A 20,275-nucleotide genomic window follows, 5' to 3' on the forward strand; every position below is an offset into this window, starting at 1 on the left:
ACTGGGCCTTTAGTAGACAATCACTTAGCACTTGGTCACTTTAGTAGACATACTTGTTAGTTTTTTGACACAATATACCCATATCATAGATGTTTAGATGAGACCTACATATGTAAGCTTGTAAGCGGTAGGTGGCAGCTATTTTATTGGTCTTCTCCAATAATTTTTTATTTAATTATTTATTATTTTTTTTAAGGCTTTATGGCAGGATTCTCACACAGTGAGCTCTTCCACCCTTTATTTTAGGTCACTCTAGTAACGCCAAATTTGAAAGCTTCTGGAAAGGCGGGGGAAAAAAATTCAGAAAAAAAATAGCACAGATCTGTTCCTTGAAGTCTTGGCGAACGTAATCAAGCGTCAGAAGTTTATTATTATTATTTTATTAGGTACTTCGTAATTAGACAAAAAGTACTCAATTCTTATAGTTTGGGGTCACTCTAGTAACGGTGGACGTTCCCCAAGATGTTCTCAGGATGTTCCGAGGGCCCAGCCGCCACACTAGTTATAAATTCCTGACCTACCACAAATCGTAATTGGCCGCATACATAATTGAAGAAGGAAAATCTCAGGAATGTTTGAGTGCCGCGTGCCACCAGTTGATTCCTGGCCTAGGCTAATGCTAATTAGGTATAGGCTTTATTTATTTAATGCGTGTTTTAGGTAGACATTTCTGCAATAGTCATTATTAGTCATACCCAGATTCCGATTCAAGATAGTAAGCCAAAGTCACTTTTTTGCGTTTATAACTTTGTATAAGTATTGAGTCTCACGTTGTTGTAGAAAAAAAATGGTACCTACAATAATTAATAATTCATTGCGTACCTAACGCAAAATTTCTTAAGTGCTGCTGTTGATATCTATAAATTTTCATCTATATTATGTATATCCTAAATGAAAATTATATGTTAAATAGAGCTACCGAAGTAGGTACCTGTTTTAGTTAGGTACTTCATTAATAAAAAAAAATAGATCTAGATAATTTTAATTATGAAAATAGGCAGACTGAGGTAAATATAATTTGTAACTATATTTGTCATTTTATGGCATAACCTACCTCAAATAAACTATGATAGGTACAAAGACGGAGACAACTGAGACGCGTATTGTATAGGCCTACCATCAGATAGGCTGTTGTTAGTAAATTGGTATCAGGTAAATACAAGTGTGAACAGGTCGTAAGACCGGTATTATCACATAATCACATTGTATCTCGAACTAAACATGAACGCACAACTCTATTAGCTGTCTTACTGTCTAGAACTCATAGGCCTAGATTTGTAGGACACATATTAACCTTCTTAACAATTCCCCCTTGTTTCCTGATTACAGGTCCAATGTCTGACTTTGAACGTATCAAAAGAGCTTGCCTCAAGCGAGGTGAGCTCTGGGAGGACCCGGATTTTCCTGCCTCCCAAGCATCCGTCTTTTATCATCAAACACCGCCCTTCAAATTCGAATGGAAAAGACCAAAGGTAAGAAGCAAAGAAGATATTTTGTGTTGTTTGTTTGTTTGTTTGTTTCTTTCATAAAAGTGATAATGATCGGGTACACAAAGTGAGTTTAAACTCGGTTCAAGTTTAACTTTACGATCAATCTGATTGGTTGATTTTTAAAATTTTCAAAAATCTGGTGTGAACATCACACGACTTTCCTTATCCTATTGAATGATGCTTATTTGAGTGTTCTTTTACCCTAACTTTTACAATATATCTAACCGTTTTGACGCTATAGCTGAAAACCGCCAAAAACGGTCGAAATCTGTCCAAAAGCGGTCAAAATACCGCCAAGCGCAGCAACCATCTCAAAACCGCCAAAAAGCGGTAAAATGCCGCCAACCGTAGCACCGGTCTTAACCAAAAGTTTCGTGTCGCATCCTTGTCACATTTGACAGCTACATACCAAATTTCAAGTCTCTAGCTCTTACCGTTCTCGAGATATTTTGTTTACAGACGAGCCGAAAATTAATTATCTATGTAAGTACATGTAATTATCTAGATAGGTGCCTTACCTACATAGAAAACTACCTGAAGTAGGTACCTACGTAATAATTATGCAGCAGCACCTATTACGAGTAGGCAGCTAGGCACTACGTTTTGGGTTATACATAGGTACTCGTAGGTATATAGGTTGTACCCACCTTCTACAGGAAGCTTAATTGTGTTAAGTATAAATATAAGTATAATAATAAATGCTTTTCACAAATGTCGTTACCTGCTCAATAGGTACACTACTCTATCGAACCCGCGACCTAGCGCTTACATTGCAGACGCGCTACCTTTCAGGCTAACTAGGCTGGCATACCTGAATCAACCTAACCCAACCCCAGCCCTTATTTTTATTTTATTTTATTCATTTCTTTTTCCGGATTAAGTTATACCTATAGGTTCAACGTTCAATGTGTCCGGAAACTACTACACTTGTCCAGTGAGGACATTGAAATTTGTCTGGGAATACAGCATCCAATAAACTTTAAGAAGGTCACCTGTATGGACGAGCAAAATTTGAATGACCTGCATCAGGGACGACTTTAGATTTGGCACTGACATTTACTATGTATTTAGGTACTGTTGTATTGTGGTATGTATGGGTATGGGTAAGGACTAGAAAATCCTATTTATATTAGATTTATACTAGCTGGTTTGTCCATTGTCCCATACTTATAAAATTACATGAAAATATTGAAATGGAAAAAATCTTGTGTGTGTGTGTGTTTTTTTCTTTTTTTTTTTTTTAAACTTCAAATCGGACCTGATGAACTGTTGTGACAAACCTACCTGCCTAAAGTCTAAAGTTGCCATGTAAAGACATACGTTTATGAGTTTTAGATACATCTATTAAGAGAAACTTTTAAATACCAGGGGTCGTTAGTAACAAAATCAAAATTTTCGTACAATTCGTACAACTCTATTAGCTGTCTTACTGTCTAGAACTCATAGGCCTAGATTTGTAGGACACATCTTAACCTTCTTAACAATTCCCCCTTGTTTCCTGATTACAGGTCCGATGTCTGACTTTGAACGTATCAAAAGAGCTTGCCTCAAGCGAGGTGAGCTCTGGGAGGACCCGGACTTTCCTGCCTCCCAAGCATCCGTCTTTTATCATCAAACACCGCCCTTCAAATTCGAATGGAAAAGACCAAAGGTAAGAAGCAAAGAAAAGATATTTTGTGTTGTTTGTTTGTTTGTTTGATAAAAGTGCTAATGATCGGGTACACAAAGTGAGTTTAATCTCGGTTCAAGTTTAACTTTCCGATCAATCTGATTGTTTGATTTTTTAAATTTTCAAAAAAGTTAGCCCATCAGATTGCGGAAACCGAGATTAAAACTTAGACGGAGTTCAAATTGACTTTGAGGACACCACCCGAAGTCCTTTAGTTACGGGGTTTTACCCTCATTTCGGTGGCCATTTACTCGCCTAACCCATATTAAAATTAGCCCCACCGAGCCTGATTGGGGGGCCGTTGCCTTATTTAATTGAGAATAAAATTGGAAAATGGGGCATTCAACGTGCTATTGACGCTGGTATATATGTAATGACATTTGATAGCAATGAAACAACTGCTACATTAGACTCGTGCGGTCTGTGTCGTAGCACTATCAGGTAGACCTGATCAGGTGTACCTACCTGTCTTCAGGTCTACCTGATAATGAGTGGCAGCCTAAGTAAAATTTTGCCTTATAGGCCTTCTCGTAGCTAAAGATCTTACATTATAGACAGGTAAACAATTCTTAGTCTTTTGTATGCTGTTATCTTTGTATGTTTGTATGACATAAATATAATTAACGTGACAATTACCCGAGTTTCCCATCAGTGCATAACATACCTAGTACTCATCACATATCTCACAGCCCGTCACACGTTTGTCAGTTATGCAACCCGAATTACACAACGCCTGGTACCCATTGTGATGTCACTGACCAGAGATGTCTACACGTACATATATAATTAATATAAATAGTATAATTATCATAAATATAAAATATTACATGTATAATAAATAGTTTACATATGAGAGAATAATAATTATTCAATAATATACAGTAATACCTATAAATATAGTTAATATAAATATTACATACATAGTAAATAGTTTATATATGAGAGAATAATATACGATTTCCTGAGTTGTTTATTTTCCGAGGAGTCATTGAGTCAGTTCACTTTCACCTTCAACTCTATGACTCTACTCAGTCTCGGTATTGTCTCAGGCAATATGCCCAAGTACATATGTATTGTACATACCTAATGTAGAAGTAGAATATGGGTATTAGTATTTAGTCAACGAAATGACTTAATATTCAAGAGATTATGAACCTAGGTTCCTACCTGCATATATGATCACAAATATTCCTCTTGTAAATTATATGATAGGTTCTCTCCATTTCTCCTCTACTCAAGTCCACTAAGCACAGGTATTATATCTACATGATAATTATTATAGACATTTGGTTTGATGTACCTCTATCTTCTATGAGCATACGTATAGGTACCTATACGTATGCTCAGATACGTATAGGTACCTATAAGTAGTTTTTACGAGTACGTATAAACTGTGTCTTCAGCTTTCTCTGGCCGTATCTTTGGTGCTGAGAGCTCTTGTACGAAATAGGTAGCTAATAGATAGGTTTATAATGTATATTGAGGTACCTATAGATATTATGTTCAGGAATACACAGGTACCTATAATACACAATATGTTGTGAACATCACATATGAATGCTTCTGAGACGGTACCTACATACCTACCTTCTGATTATTCGGAGGATGATTTGACTCCATGGTTGCTTGGTTAGATAAAAATAGGTACAAGGTAGGTAGTTAGGTAGATAGATAGGTAGTTAGATAGATAACAACCTCAGTGGTGTAGTGGTTAGCACGGTGGACTCTGGATCTGGAGGTTGGTGGTTCGAGTCCTGGTCGAGTCATTAAATTTAGCGTAGTTCAAGCGAGGAAGGACATTTGTGACAAGCATTTAATGCTCAACACAGTTAAAATTCCTTTTTAGATAGGTAGGTATTAGGTACTGTAGGTAGATACTGTTGGTAGGTAACTGTTGCATACGGCCATGCCTCAGCCACGCGCAAGCGGGCGGAGCCTGCTTGTCTATATCTATAAAAGAGTACACCCTGACTCATTCATTCATACATTCACTCATAATCAACGCACAGCCGAAACGGCTGGACCGATTTTGATGAAACTTCGAGAATAGCTTCCTTTTGATTTGAATAGGCCCAGTAAGAACGGATTTTCCGAAACTCGCAGAGGATTCCAAACTATGGCCAAAAAACTACTAAAAATCGTTCATAATCAACGTAATGTCCAGTATAAGTTTGGGTCTCTTCTATTCCTATGCTACTGTCGACAATGACGACATTTATCACTGACCTATTGTCATCGTTACATAACATGGCAGTAAATTATAACAATAATTATTGCAATAACATAGCAATAATTATGGAGAGATAATAATCAAAGATTTATTTTATTGACAAAAGTAGGATGTGTTGTTTGCCAAGAGACATTAATGACAAATTGCCGTAGGGCTGAGATGTTTCTCAGGCTCCCGTGTAATATTTTTGTAGTTTCAAAGGAATTCACAAAGATGAAGAATTAAATTGAATTAACTTAACCGATTGTCAACAGTATGTCAGACCGAAATGTCAAATAAAATAAAAGAATAAATATTACACATGGCATGGAAATCTATATAGCTTTCAACAATAATACCAAAAGTAGGTATATACATAATAGGAACCTACCTTGCTGTTTAGATGTATTGGCTCTCCTGGGTAAGAATGCTTACAAAGATGACACCAAATACCAACAAAGATAACCGAGGTATTTACTTTGTAGGTAAACAATTATCTTATACGCGAATTCAAAAACTTCAATGAATTAACGGGAAAAAATTGGGAACAAAATTAGTACCTGGGTACGTAATTATGGAAAAATACGAAATAATACGCTGAAATCCACGAACTAATTCAAAAATCTTTGTTCTGGATCTTCACTCGTAAAGATTTTGATTTGGACTGCCCATCCCATTTTCCCCGTGAATTAGGAAATGAAGAAAAACTAAACAAACTGAACTTTAACTAAATTGGCATTAGGGTAGGTTGGATAGTAAGAAAAAGAACATAGGTATTAGGCATTGGACAAAAGAATTTTAAAAACTCTATAAATTATAGATTTTAACATATTAAACGAAACAGAATGGGGCTTTGGTCTGCGAAGATGAATAGTCCGGGAACCAAAACAAAAATCTCAGTCGGTGTCCACTTATTTAAAATCTTCGACCTGGATATCTTCCATCTTTTCGTGAAAAAACTCATAGGTTCCTGGACTAAGAATATGATTTCAAAGAAGATAAAAATAGAATAGTGACTATTAATTGTTACAGTGATACTAAAATATCATTTCGCATAAGTATAAATCAAAATGGGTGTTCACTAAACTTTAGTGTTATCCTACAGCGCCTACAGGGTGTCCAGACAACACTAGGTATTGTACAAAAATAGGTACAGTAGATGACGAAGGGAGGTATACTAACATTATTGGTCATCCTGTTATCCGAACATGAAGATCACACTGTATTAGCACTTGGAAAACATTAAGAGAGAGGGAACAAAACCCCGAGGATTTTGAGTTGAATGGCCATTTGCCCTTAAATCGTAATGCCCTTGAGATTACCTAACTTAAATCCTTGAATGTCATTGTAAATAATACTAAGGAATAAGATTTTATGGGTGTTTCACTTACCTCTATTACAATAAAATTCCTTGGTTACTGATGTAAAAATCGAATCAGCTCCATCCTTATTGGTCAAAATATGTTGCACAGTTAAAAAGAATTCGTCAAAATAGTCCGGGAGCCAAAACAAAAATCTCAGTCGGTGTCCACTTATTTTAAATCTTCGAACTGGATATCTTCCAACTTTTCACGAAAAAAAGTCACAGGCTCCTGGACTAAGAATATGATTTCAAAGAATATAAAAATAGAATAGTGACTAATTGTTACAGTGAAACTAAAATATCATTTCGCATAAGTCAAAATGGGTGTTCACTAAACTTTAGTGTTATCCTACAGCGCCTACAGGGTGTCCAGACAACACTAGGTATTGTACAAAAATAGGTAGTATCTTCCAACTTTTCGCGAAAAAAAGTCACAGGCTCCTGGACTAAGAATATGATTTCAAGGAAGATAAAAATAGAATAGTGACTAATTGTTCCAGTGAAACTAAAATATCATTTCGCATAAGTCAAAATGGGTGTTCACTAAACTTTAGTGTTATCCTACACCGCCTACAGGGTGTCCAGACAACACTAGGTATTGTGCAAAAATAGGTACAGTAGGTGACGAAGGGAGGTATACTAACATTATTGATCATTGTGTTATCCAAACTTGAAGCTCACACTGTATTAGCACTTGGAAAACATTAAGAAAGAGGGAACAAAACCCCGTGGATTTTGAGTTGAATGGCCATTTGCCCTTAAATATTAATGCCCTTGAAATTACCTAACTTAAATCCTTGAATGTCATTGTAAATAATACTAACGAATAAGATCTTAGGTATGGGTGTTTTACTTACCTCTATTACAATTCCTTGGTTACTGATGTAAAAATCGAACCAGCTCCATCCTTATTGGTCAAAATATGTTGCACAGTTAAAAAGAATTCGTCAGTTGGTGGAAACACCTTATCAAAGGTTTTTTAAGATCCAACATTGTATCTTGTGATTTGATATAGAGAAGTTATAGGTAGGTACTATTTCTTCCTATTATCTGATTCGATATTGTTTTACCATCCACTATCGAATTAGGACCTCCAGAAAATAAGTTATTAGTTTTGTCGGCCACTTACCTCTATTACTATAAAATTCCTTGGTTACTGATGTAAAAATCGAATCAGCTCCATCCTTATTGGTCAAAATATGTTGCACAGTTAAAAAGAATTCGTCAGTTGGTAGAAACACCTTATCAAAGGTTTTTTAAGATCGAACATTGTATCTTGTGATTTGATATAGAGAAGTTATAGGTACTATTTCTTCCTATTATCTGATTCAATATTGTTTTACCATCCTCTATCGAATTAGGACCTCCAGAAAACAAGTTAGTTTTGTCGGCACCCTCAAGTTAATTTTGTTGCCTAGAGTTCCCAAACTTTCAAACGAACGGGTACAAGAGATCATTAATTTTCAAAGAAATCATTTTCAAATAATTAATTTTCACACTTTTAAATACGCTATGGGCGTTAAATATCTCCAATGTACTACTTATGTACTACATTGATCGTATTTTGAGTTCTCTTTTGTCCTTGAATGATTTGAAAAGATTATCTATCAGGCAGATTCCTAATGGGATATTTTGTGTTGTTTGTTTGTTTGTTTGTTTCTTTCATAAAAGTGATAATGATCGGGTACACAAAGTGAGTTTAAACTCGGTTCAAGTTTAACTTTACGATCAATCTGATTGGTTGATTTTTAAAATTTTCAAAAATCTGGTGTGAACATCACACGACTTTCCTTATCCTATTGAATGATGCTTATTTGAGTGTTCTTTTACCCTAACTTTTACTAAATTAAATAACTAATTATGTACTACATTGATCGTACTTCCTAATTATGTACTACATTGATCGTACTTATGTACTACATTGATCGTATTTTGAGTTCTCTTTTGTCCTTGAATGATTTGAAAAGATTATCTATCAGGCAGATTCCTAATGGTATGTTTTCAACATAAATAACTTTAATAATTTAGTAACTACGTTAATTCTCAATCTATTTACTACCCTGCTTAACATAAATCACATAAATTCGGTTCAACCCCAAAGAGGATTTGAGCATTACATTATTATACTTACTTACAAACATTATTCACCCTGGAATTTTTTAACGTCACTAGCGTCTGTTTTAAAATGAATATTATAGGGTTTATTATGTTGGCACACTATAATAAATCTAAATAAAAAATAGGACATTGGATATATGTTTGGAGTTAAATCTAATATTAAGACTCCTTTGTTATATTCACCTGATACGCCACATCATTTGAAGATAAAAACACAGACGGCTTAAGATTTTTTATCAGGGGGAAATATAAATGGAGTTATACCTAACTTTATAATTATGACATCTTTGGTATTATGGACACAGGAAAATATAACAATATGTTTTCAACATAAATAACTTTAATAATTTAGTAACTCCGTTAATTCTCAATCTATTTACTACCCTGCTTAACATAAATAACATAAATTCGGTTCAACCCCAAAGAGGATTTGAGCATTACATTATTATACTTACAAACATTATTCACCCTGGAATTTTTTAACGTCACTAGCGTCTGTTTTAAAATGAATATAGGGTTTATTAATAGGACATTGGACATATGTTTGGAGTTAAATCTAATTAAGACTCCTTTTTTCGATGGACCTGTGAAGCACGCCTCTACGTATCTACAATTAGGAAGGTATGTCTGAGTTATTCACCTGATACGCCACATCATTTGAAGATAAAAACACAGACGGCTTAAGATTTTTTTTATCAGGGGGAAATATAAATGGAGTTATACCTAACTTTATAATTATGACATCTTTGGTATTATGGACACAGGAAATTATAATACCTATCTTCTGATATGGTTGATATTAACATTCGCCAACATATCCGTGATCGCAAGTAAAAGCCATCTTTCTGAAATTTGATATTTTTGGCACATCCACTAATTTTTTTCCAAGAAGGCATATGTAGGCATAACTTTTTCCCGCTACCGATGCAGCATAAAATTTGAACCTACCTACTCGTTTTTGTAAAGATGCAATTCCCAAAAAGGTACCGTTACAATTTTTCAAACCCGGTAAAGAGAATCTTCTGCAGAAGACATATTGCAGACATGTAGGTAAATAGTGATAGTGTTTGCCCACAGGAACTTTTTACCGGGTCCGATTTCTCTTAATGGATTCGCAATTAGAGCAATTAAGACCTGCAATAGCCACCTACTGAACGTCGTCCATTCAGCCATTCTCAACCTGTGGATCCAGTGGCCCACCGAGTTTTCCTGTGTGACCCTCAGCAGCTGCTAAGACACTATACACTATACCATTGGGAGCTGGTCTTATATCCCCGTTAAAATGATCAAACATGACATGTTCATGAGGAGGTGAACATTGGTCACCTCAGCACCAATCCAGTCACGAACCATAACTCACCAAGACAATTGACAGGAAATATCTATCACGAAAATTGGTACCTAGACAATATTGATGAAATATTGTTTCATCGCTTGATTGACTGGTTTATTAATTTCATTATTTTCACATGACTTGGCACAGACAGTATACGTATAGCTATACGCTATACGGTATCTTCCTATCTTCATATTGTATTACGATGATAATTATAACTAGTGTGATACTTACTAGTGTAACTAGTGTGTCGTCAGAAGATCACGTAGCAAAATACTTTTCATTAGGTTTCACTAAAGTTAAGCAATGTTGTGCTTGGTTGATATCCGGATGGGTGACCATCTGGGCAATTTTCTACTGTCTACTGGCTTTTCCCGGCCCCATCACTCAAGCTGGATGAGGTTAAAGTAGGCGGGTAGCTTGGGGTAGAATCCTCGTCACTGAATACCTTGGAATTTGGAAATTATAATGTGATAAGTACAGTGACGTTAGGCGCTATACGCTATACGGTATCTTCCTATCTTCATATTGTATTACGATGATAATTATAACTAGTGTGATACTTATGTAACTAGTGTGTCGTCAGAAAATCACGTAGCAAAATACTTTTCATTAGGTTTCACTAAAGTTAAGCACCGTTGTGCTTGGTTGATATGCGGATGGGTGACCATCTGGGCAATTCGTGTTGTTAGCTTTTCCCGGCCCAACTCAAGCTGGATGAGGTTAATGTGAGTAAGCGGGTAGCTTGTCGGCGAATAGGGGTAGAATCCTCGTCACTGAATACCTTGGAATTTGGAAATTATACTGTGATAGGTACAGTGACGTTAGGCCTCTATAAAATTAAAACAGTTCAGAAGGTTTTAATAATAAAATATGTATAGGTTACATACATGTAGTTCGGCGGCCAAGAACCGGGCCGCACGCTATCGCGGAAATGCCGGCGGCGCATTAAAACTTTTCCGCGAACGACGCACTTTGGGTCGTTCGCGGCTCGCGGAATTTCATAAATTATTTCAAGAGATGGCTGTTCTTATATCGTTTGAAATTATCTACTTACATCAATCGCTCATAAACATATTTCTATGAAAGTATCATCAACTTTCTCATTAATCGTCGAACTGGACATCTCATGAGAGAGGTACAAGGTACATGTGCATGATGTGTACATAGGTACAGTAGATCAGTACATGTACATAGAAACAGTACAAGTACATGACTGGATTTACTGGTATTATTTTGCTCGTAAATCTTCATAATATTCAAGTATTCATTAGTGTTCATCCAAGAAGTCGCCAGCCTCAGTGGTGCAGTGAGAGCGCGAAGGTCTTCGGATCCAAAAGTTGGTCGTTCGAATCCAAGTCAGGTCATAAAATCTAGCAAGTGAATCATAGAATTAATTGTGACGAGCATCAGGTAATCTTAGTATAAAGAGCACAAGTTGACACAATGAAAATTCCTTTTTACTCCACAAGTTTCACAGTTGAGAAAACGAGGTTCAATTTCAAGATTGCATAGCTCTGTTCTTTGAGCACAAAGCGATTTAGGACTACTATGGATTCTGATCTAAGGAGCTAACCTAGGACATTGGTTGTGACTTTACAACTTTTGGCTTGTAAACTCTAACGAGATTTCTTTAGAGCTTTAAGGTAGAAGAATATCTTCAATAGAAGAATCTTTTCTGTGGTGTGACATACGAGTAGGTATAGCCCATAAAAATATTATAAATATTTACGAGTTAAAAATATTTATAGCTCTATTCTTTGAGCACAAAGCGATTTATTAGGACTACTATGGATTCTGATCTAAGGAGCTAACCTAGGACATTGGTTGTGACTTTACAACTTTTGGCTTGTAAATTGTGATTCATTTCGAGATTTCTTTAGAGCTATAACGAGATTTCTTTAGAGCTTTAAGGTAGAAGAATATATTCAATAGAAGAATCTTTTCTGTGGTGTGACATACGAGTAGGTATAGCCCATAAAAATATTATAAATATTTACGAGTTAAAAATATTTTATAAGAATATTAATATGTAGGTACCTATATGAATAACATAAGATATAGACCTATTCGAATTGAATTGAGTAGAAAATCAGACAGGTATGAGAAATATTAGGAACATGACTTGATAGTATTAGTTTTATCTAAATCTTTAGATGTCTTGGTCTTATCGTCAAGATAATCTCAGCACAATATTTTCCATTCCAAGATCTCCAAGGAACATAGGTACCTGTGTATAGATCTACGTTCTAAAAATTGAAAGAATATGTACCAAGGTACCATATATTCAGAAACTCTATCACCTATTGAGAGAAGATTTGAAAAATTCAAGATGATAGATTGGACAGATACGTCCTAGACTTGTAATGAAATATTCGAACTTGTAATGAAGATAGCGATGCTGGCACAAGGGTACCATATATTCAGAAACTCTATCACCTATTGAGAGAAGATTTGAAATTCAAGATGATAGATTGGACAGATACGTCCTAGACTTGTAATGAAATATTCGAACTTGTAATGAAGATAGCGATGCTGGCACAAGTTATTGCACCACGGGAGGTATCGAACCCAGAACCCAATCATTAACCATCGCCAGCGCTATTGATGGGCTTGTTTGGTGTCAATGAGGCTCCCAGAGGAGGTTGTAGATTCGGTCAATGCACCCATCAAAATGTGTCGGATCAGTGTTAGACGGCTTAAGGATCAGTCAAGATGTGATGCCTTAAGACCAGTATTTAGCTATGTACGAGTAGATTTAGGTATACTTCCAATAAAAAAAATAGTAGCATTCCTCCTAGAAGTCCTAGAACGCAGAAGTGATAACTTGGGAGCAGGACCGTATCCAGGATTTTATTTATTTAGGACCCAAGAGGCCAAACAGTCTTATACCAGGGGACAATGCTCCAAATTTTCAAAGTTCACCCCAAGTAAGGAGCCAAAAATGAAGCCCGAGGGGGCCCGGGCTCCTGAATACGGCCCTTCTTGGAATCAAACGCAGCTATTTGGTTTTAAGCGACTTGGAAATTGTGGAATTTTAATTACAGGTACGTAGGAATCAGGATTGACTGTAATTATCAGATTTTTAACTTCAATCTTCTATGAAATTTCTTCTATGTAAGTAGGTATAAGTAATGATGGATTACCAACGAGGAAGATTTTGAGTTTCAGCAAATTCCTCTAGGATGTCTCTAATACCTAGTGCTGAAACCGTTTTCAATGATGTTTTGAGCAAACTACCTGCCTAGGTAAAACTACGTAACAAATTATCTACCTATTACGTTACATATATGATATAGCATAACAATAAGGTAGAATCATTGATATTAGGTAAGGTCAGGAGGGTAGGTAAAGTATTAAATTCGTTGCAGCTTAGACAGATAAATTAATCGAGTAGCAACCAGTGGCGACATTACCCGTGTAAAAAGATTATTGAAATATGGAAATCGAATACAAAGGAGTCACTTAATGCTGTGATATCCACAAATAATGTAAAGAAGCTCTGCTTCATCACAAATAAATAATTATTTGATTATTCTCATCACAATTAGTACCTACTTAATTTTACCAAGGTCTGCGCCTCTGTTTTGTTGCGTGTATCCAAGATTTTCATATAGGTAGGCATGTTTATTAGAGTTTAATATTAGTTTATTAGTCAACATCCAGGTATTTACTATCTATTATTAGTATCAGTAATATCTCTTATTTGTAGTTTTGTAGATAGGAGAAGTATAAATAAAAACAGCATCGAAGATATCATACGTAATTCCTTCAGGCAATGCCTATTCCAAATACCGACTTCTGAGTGGCGTAGCTTGAAATGATTTTAGTTCTGAAATTCCTAAGCTGACCTGACGGCCTGATACGATAGCGCCGTCGCGTCGTTAAGGCTCTCGCCTGGTAAAAGGAAAGGGGAGGGTTCAAATTTCAAACGAACAAACATGGAATTTCATCCTTACTAATCAGGGGATTCGGCCTTATTTTTGTAGAGCTTACATCTCCTATGAACATCGTATAGTAAAGCACTATTTATTAGTAAATAATTTCATTGTACTATATGAATGAAAATTGTACCTAGATTACAGCCCTGATGGATATCTGAACATTTTTTATACTTCCTAATAGTACATATTCCTAATCCTTTGACAATTTAATCCTATTCCTTCTATCTTTTCCATCATATACGTAGATCCATCTTAATGTCCGTCTAATCCGCTTCTGAGTAAATCTCGGACTTAAATATTTGAACAATATTATATCCCTCTTATCGTTGCAATATCACTCTCTCTCAAAATGCCTGGAGGCTCATTTCATATTTTTTAAATGTAAAGGTAGGCAAATTCCTCTGGTATCACCATGTATTATTGTTAATGTGTCGTAACAGGTATGGGAGGTTCTTATGGAACTCTAAAAATGTGCCAATACTTATACCGAGTGGAACATAAAATTTAATATGTAGGTAGGTACCTATATCTATGGATCTCTTGGCCTACAAGGGAAACCCCTGCCAATAATGGTGTCAACGGGGCCATCATCATCACCATCTACAGATCACCCTACAATGTCCTACATTGCCAAGGCGGAAAACCCTTTACTGAAAGCTGAGAAAAGCCCTAATTGAAGCTAGGGGCTACGGTCCAAAGGCCGTAATGCGAAAATCCATCAGCCTTCTACAGAGGTCGAAAGCGAGTAGATCCCAAAATACCTACTTTACCGTGAGCTAGGGGCTACCATTAGCAAATCTAAAGCCCACGAACCCCTCAGGAAGTTTAGGGGCGGAGCAAAAAGAGATTCTATGACTTTTCTCTTCCAAAAGCTATCTCGAAACAATCAAAACACATACATTGGACGATTTTGGTTCATCGGGCCCAACGCAACCAAGAATTTGGAACCTACACATTCCTCAGCATTCTCTTTACATCATTGATTCATTGTGAATGTGGGTTAGGTTATTGACAACACCATCATCCCGGTATGTGTGATATGTAGCTCAGTTCTTGCATCATTGTCTACATAATTGGATCATCGTCAGACGGCTTAAGGATCAGTCAAGATGTGATGCCTTAAGACCAGTATTTAGCTACGTACGAGTAGATTTAGGTATATTTCCAATAAAAATAGTAGCATTCCTCCTAGAAGTCCTAGAACGCAGAAGTGATAACTTGGGAGCAGGACCGTATCCAGGATTTTATTTATTTAGGACCCAAGAGTCCAAACAGTCTTATACCAGGGGACAATGCTCCAAATTTTCAAAGTTCACCCCAAGTAAGGAACCAAAAATGAAGCCCGAGGGGGCCCGGGCCGCTAAATACGGCCCTTCTTGGAAGCAAATGCAGCTATTCGGTTTGAAGCGACTTGGAAATTGTGGAATTTTAATTACAGGTACATAGGAATCAGGATGGACTGTAATTATCAGATTTTTAACTTCAATCTTCTATGAAATTTCTTCTATGTAAGTATGGTAGAAGTAATGATGGATTACCAACGAGGAAGATTTTGAGTTTCAGCAAATTCCTCTAGGATGTCTCGAATAGCTAGTGCTGAAACCGTTTTAGATGATGTTTTGAACAAACTACCTACCTAGGTAAAACTACGTAACAAAATTATCTACCTATTACGTTACATATATGATATAACATAACAATGAGGTAGGATCATTGATATTAGGTAAGGTCAGGGTAGGTAAAATATATAAATTCGTTGCAGCTTGGACAGATAAATTAATCGAGTAGCAACCTGTGGCGACATTACCTGTGTAAAAAGATTATTGAAATATGGAAATTGATTACAAAGGAGTCACTTAATGCTGTGATATCCACAAATAATGTAAAGAAGCTCTGCTCTATGTAGGTAGTCTATGTTAATAAATAATTTCTCAACTCTATCCTAACATCTCGTGATGATGGTCCTAGACGTCGTGAAACTTGTTGAATCTCTTTCAGTGCAAAAATTTGTGACGTGCATACATCTCGGATGCATTAACTTTCTTCATAAACATGATCTTGACCTCTGGCATTGTGCGGAACATGTACATCCATTTAATAAAGGAGCTCCCTCCAGAGATGAGTAAAAGGAAGCTGACCAAACCACAGCTTACTCTCTTTTTTGAATGGTTTTGATAGAGAAATCTGTAACTGCTAAGGTCTTATCGTCCGGAAAAAGGAGAGAGAAGGAAGACTGGATAGGAGAAAGTCAGCCGTTCTGAGAACAAACTTAATTTGTGTAGGATAAAATCTGCCCCTGGGTGAGAATCGAACCCACAACGTATCTCTTACAAGGCAGACGCGCTATACCCTCGAAGCTCGAAGCTAACTAGGCTGCTAAGGAACACTCGTTGGAATGCATTTACGGCGGACTTCTTTCAGTGAAGTTAAGTAGGTAATACCTAGAACTCTCAAATCATTATTGTGGATACCATGTCTCAGAACTTCTGAGGAAGCTCATGCTAACAAATTACCCATTAAAATAAATGCATCTAGGTCTTACCTATCATAAAATTCAAGCGACCAGAACCCCAAGGTGTCCCGGTTTTACCTCCTTTCCCCAAGATCGGAATTCTTGAATATTAAAGCATGGTCTGGAAGTGCATGCTAACAAATTACTCGTTAAAATTGGATCTAAATGCCTCTGACTCCTGGCTTCATGTACATTGTACTGTCTACAGGTCTACACTCTACAGCACGTTATTCATGTGTAGAAAACAAAATTATAGCGACCAGAGAACTTTTATAATTGAAAATGAAATTATGGGAGAGAGTTTCTTGTCCTAGGCGTAGAGAGCATGCAAATAAATTTTAATATCTCCACAATGAGTGCCTTTACCAACCAGAATCAAAGTATCTGAACAGTATTATAGCGGCGTGACCTAGAAATATAAGTAGGTACCTACCAATCCAAGATCCAAGCGATCCATAAATATAGGTAGAGAAACCCCTGTCAATAATGGTGTCATCATCATCACCATCTATAGATCACCCTACAATGTCCTATATTGCCAAGGCGGAAAACCCTTTACTGAAAGCTGAGAAAAGCCCTAATTGAAGCTAGGGGCTACGGTCCAAAGGCCGAAATGCGAAAGTCCAGCTTTCTACCGAGGTCGAAAGCGAGTAGATTCCAAAATACCTACTTCACGGGGGGTTAGGTGTTATCATAAGCGAACCTATGAAGCCCTCGGGAAGTTTAGGGGCAGAGCAAGAAGAGATTCTTTGACCTTTTCTTCATAAAGCTAGCTCAAAAAACATACATTGGGCGATTTTGGTTTATCGGTCCCAAAGGAACCAAGAATTTGGAACCTACACATTCCTCAGCATTCTTTTACATCATTGGTTTATTGTGAATGTGGGTTAGGTTATTGACAACACCATCATCCCGGTATGTGTGATATGTAGCTCAGTTCTTGCATCATTGTCTACATAATTATGTTGATACATGTCTATATAGGTAGGTATAAGTGCGTTATCATTCACCTTATCAATCACCTCCACGAATATACAATTGTACACAATGCTGATACAATTATTGTAAGTATATTGTATTTGTACACAGCGGTGACGTAAGTGGCCCACATGACGTTTCGGATCGCATATCAGTCACCTTCAGCCATGATCGGAATTTTAATGTTGAATTTCGATGTGCACATGAGGTGCGTTATCATTCACCTTATCAATCACCTCCATGAATATACAATTGTACACAATGCTGATACAATTGTATGTATATATATTGTATTTGTACACAGCGGTGACATAAGTGGCCCACATGACGTTTCGGATCACATATCAGTCACCTTCAGCCATGATCGGAATTTTAATGTTGAATTTCGATGTGCACATGATGACATGGTGATGCATGATATAAATTTATGTATATACTTATAAGTAGGTATTGATTATTGAACATTATTAAATTTGTCTATTGTGTTCAAATACCAATACATTCTTGTATGAGTCCAGACCAAAAATAGGTAGGTATAATTTTCGTTGGTTCCTTTTTCCTTTGGTATAGGTATTCAATGTGTTTTGAATGAAAATTCGAAAATTGTGTTCAGCCTTGTGTTTAGGTAGGTACCATTTGATTACTTTTATGATTAGTTGATTACCCATGTAAAGATTTTATACATGGGAACGTCCACCGTCACTAGAGTGACCCCAAACCCTAAGAATTGAGTACTTCTTGTCTAATTACGAAGTAATAAAAAAATAATGTCTATTGTGTTCAAATACCAATACATTCTTGTATGAGTCCAGACCAAAAATAGGTAGGTATAAATTACCTACTAAATTTTCATTGGTTCCTTTTTCAATGTGTTTTGAATGAAAATTCGAAAATTGTGTTCGGCCTTGTGTTTAGGTACCATTTGCATAGGCGGCGATAGGGGGGGGCTTGGGGGGCTTAAGCCCCCCCAAAGTTATCAGGGCCTCTTACACTAGATAAAAGGTCAAATAATAGGTGGATAGAAAATCAGAATATGATGATAAAGACGAATCAAAATTTCTTGTAGTTCCTGGTCTCTAGAGAAGTTTCTGGAAGACTTCTGACTGTTGTCCCTTGGCACCTGTAAATCTCATGTCAATCCACTGGTATAATCTCTAGACAAGGTGTACCAAAGTGTACCATCTACCAATGTACCATGCTAGTTTATTGCTAGGTTGTACCAATGTATACTAAGTGCTAGGTTGACCAGGTACCCAGGCAGGTATGCGTATTTTCACTAGTTTGTTTACACTTGATGAGCAAGGTTGTAAAGATGGAAACTGACAGCTGACACTAATATACCTTGGTCATTCAACCTGGAAAGAGGTAGCGTCTTATCTTCTTAGGTTCAGTCTCTTAATCCTGATCCTATGTGTTTATCTTATCCGAGAGTTCACGTCATGTTGATGAAAAACGACTGAATTTCTGTCTCACGGTGAGTTACCTTACCAAACAATAGATATGAGGTGACTTAAGGTAGAAACACAATAATTAACGTCACCTGAGCTCACGTGAGCTCATGAGAAGACAGAAAGATGTGGTTCGTCAGAAAGATGAATTTCTCTCATAGTAGTCGCTTTCGTTGATATAGTAGCTTCACTACTATCACGTCACGTGAGATCACGTGGCGTGAGAGCAGTGTGGCTATCATGAACGAAATCACCTCCCAAAATATGGGAGAGCTTTAAACTACATCTTTCTAATTCCCCATGAACTCACGTTACGTGATACTAGTGTATTTTTACATTTACAAAGAAATCAAAGAATATTTAAATAGCTTCTAGAAAAAGATCTTCGAACGTTGAACCAGCACTTTCGCAAGACATATCTAACTCGGCTGATCTTAAGGAGCGGCTGTTATACGGGAGTTATGGGTTGTAAATTTACCGAAATCGGCTAACGGCTAAGCGATCACAAGTGTCTAATAAAACAAAGTGGAAAAGCACACACATAGCGTCAAGCGCCTCAGGTTAATTCGCTTGTAATGCTATTGCTAAAAGCCTTACTTAGGATTTTAAGTGTCCCGTAGCCCGTACATTATTGCAAACTCACCATAAAATTGCTGAGTCGACGATCAATATCAAAGATATCCTGTGATGTGTTTCGCACTTTCTACTCCACGCGTAGAAAAAACGTAATACCGTTAGCAAAATATCTTTTGCACGTAGAACAACTCCGCTTTTTGAGGTTCAAATACTATGTTCACATCAAAATTTCGTGTTGCAGAAACGTTCCACATCAATCCGCAGCTTCACCTAATATTGAGTGAACTGGAAGAAGTCATCATATCTCTTAATCAAAAACGTAATACCGTTAGCAAAATATCTTCTGCACGTAGAACAATTCCGCTTTTTGAGGTTCAAATACTATATTCACATCGAAATTTCGTGTTGCAGAAACGTTCCACATCAATCCGCAGCTTCACCTAATATTGAGTGAACTGGAAGAAGTCATCATATCTCTTAATCGGTATTCCGCACTTTCTACTCCACGCTTAGAAAAAACGTAATACCGTTAGCAAAATATCTTCTGCACGTAGAACAACTCCGCTTTTTGAGGTTCAAATACTATATTCACATCGAAATTTCGTGTTGCAGAAACGTTCCACATCAATCCG

At 36.7% G+C, this 20,275-nt stretch overlaps 1 protein-coding gene across 1 annotated transcript in view; it reads left to right on the forward strand.

The window, feature by feature from the left end:
• Positions 1-20,275, forward strand: part of LOC103514139 (calpain-C-like) — a 42,810-nt gene that overhangs the window by 12,680 nt on the left and 9,855 nt on the right. Inside the window, exon 2 of the mRNA XM_008479003.2 lies at positions 2,999-3,141. Within this exon, the coding sequence (XP_008477225.2) occupies positions 2,999-3,141 (143 nt within the window). The remainder of the gene's footprint in view (positions 1-2,998; positions 3,142-20,275) is intronic.

Source organism: Diaphorina citri, unplaced genomic scaffold (genome assembly GCF_000475195.1).
Source record: "Diaphorina citri unplaced genomic scaffold, Diaci psyllid genome assembly version 1.1 scaffold1088, whole genome shotgun sequence".
Classification (NCBI taxonomy): Eukaryota; Metazoa; Arthropoda; class Insecta; order Hemiptera; family Psyllidae; genus Diaphorina; species Diaphorina citri.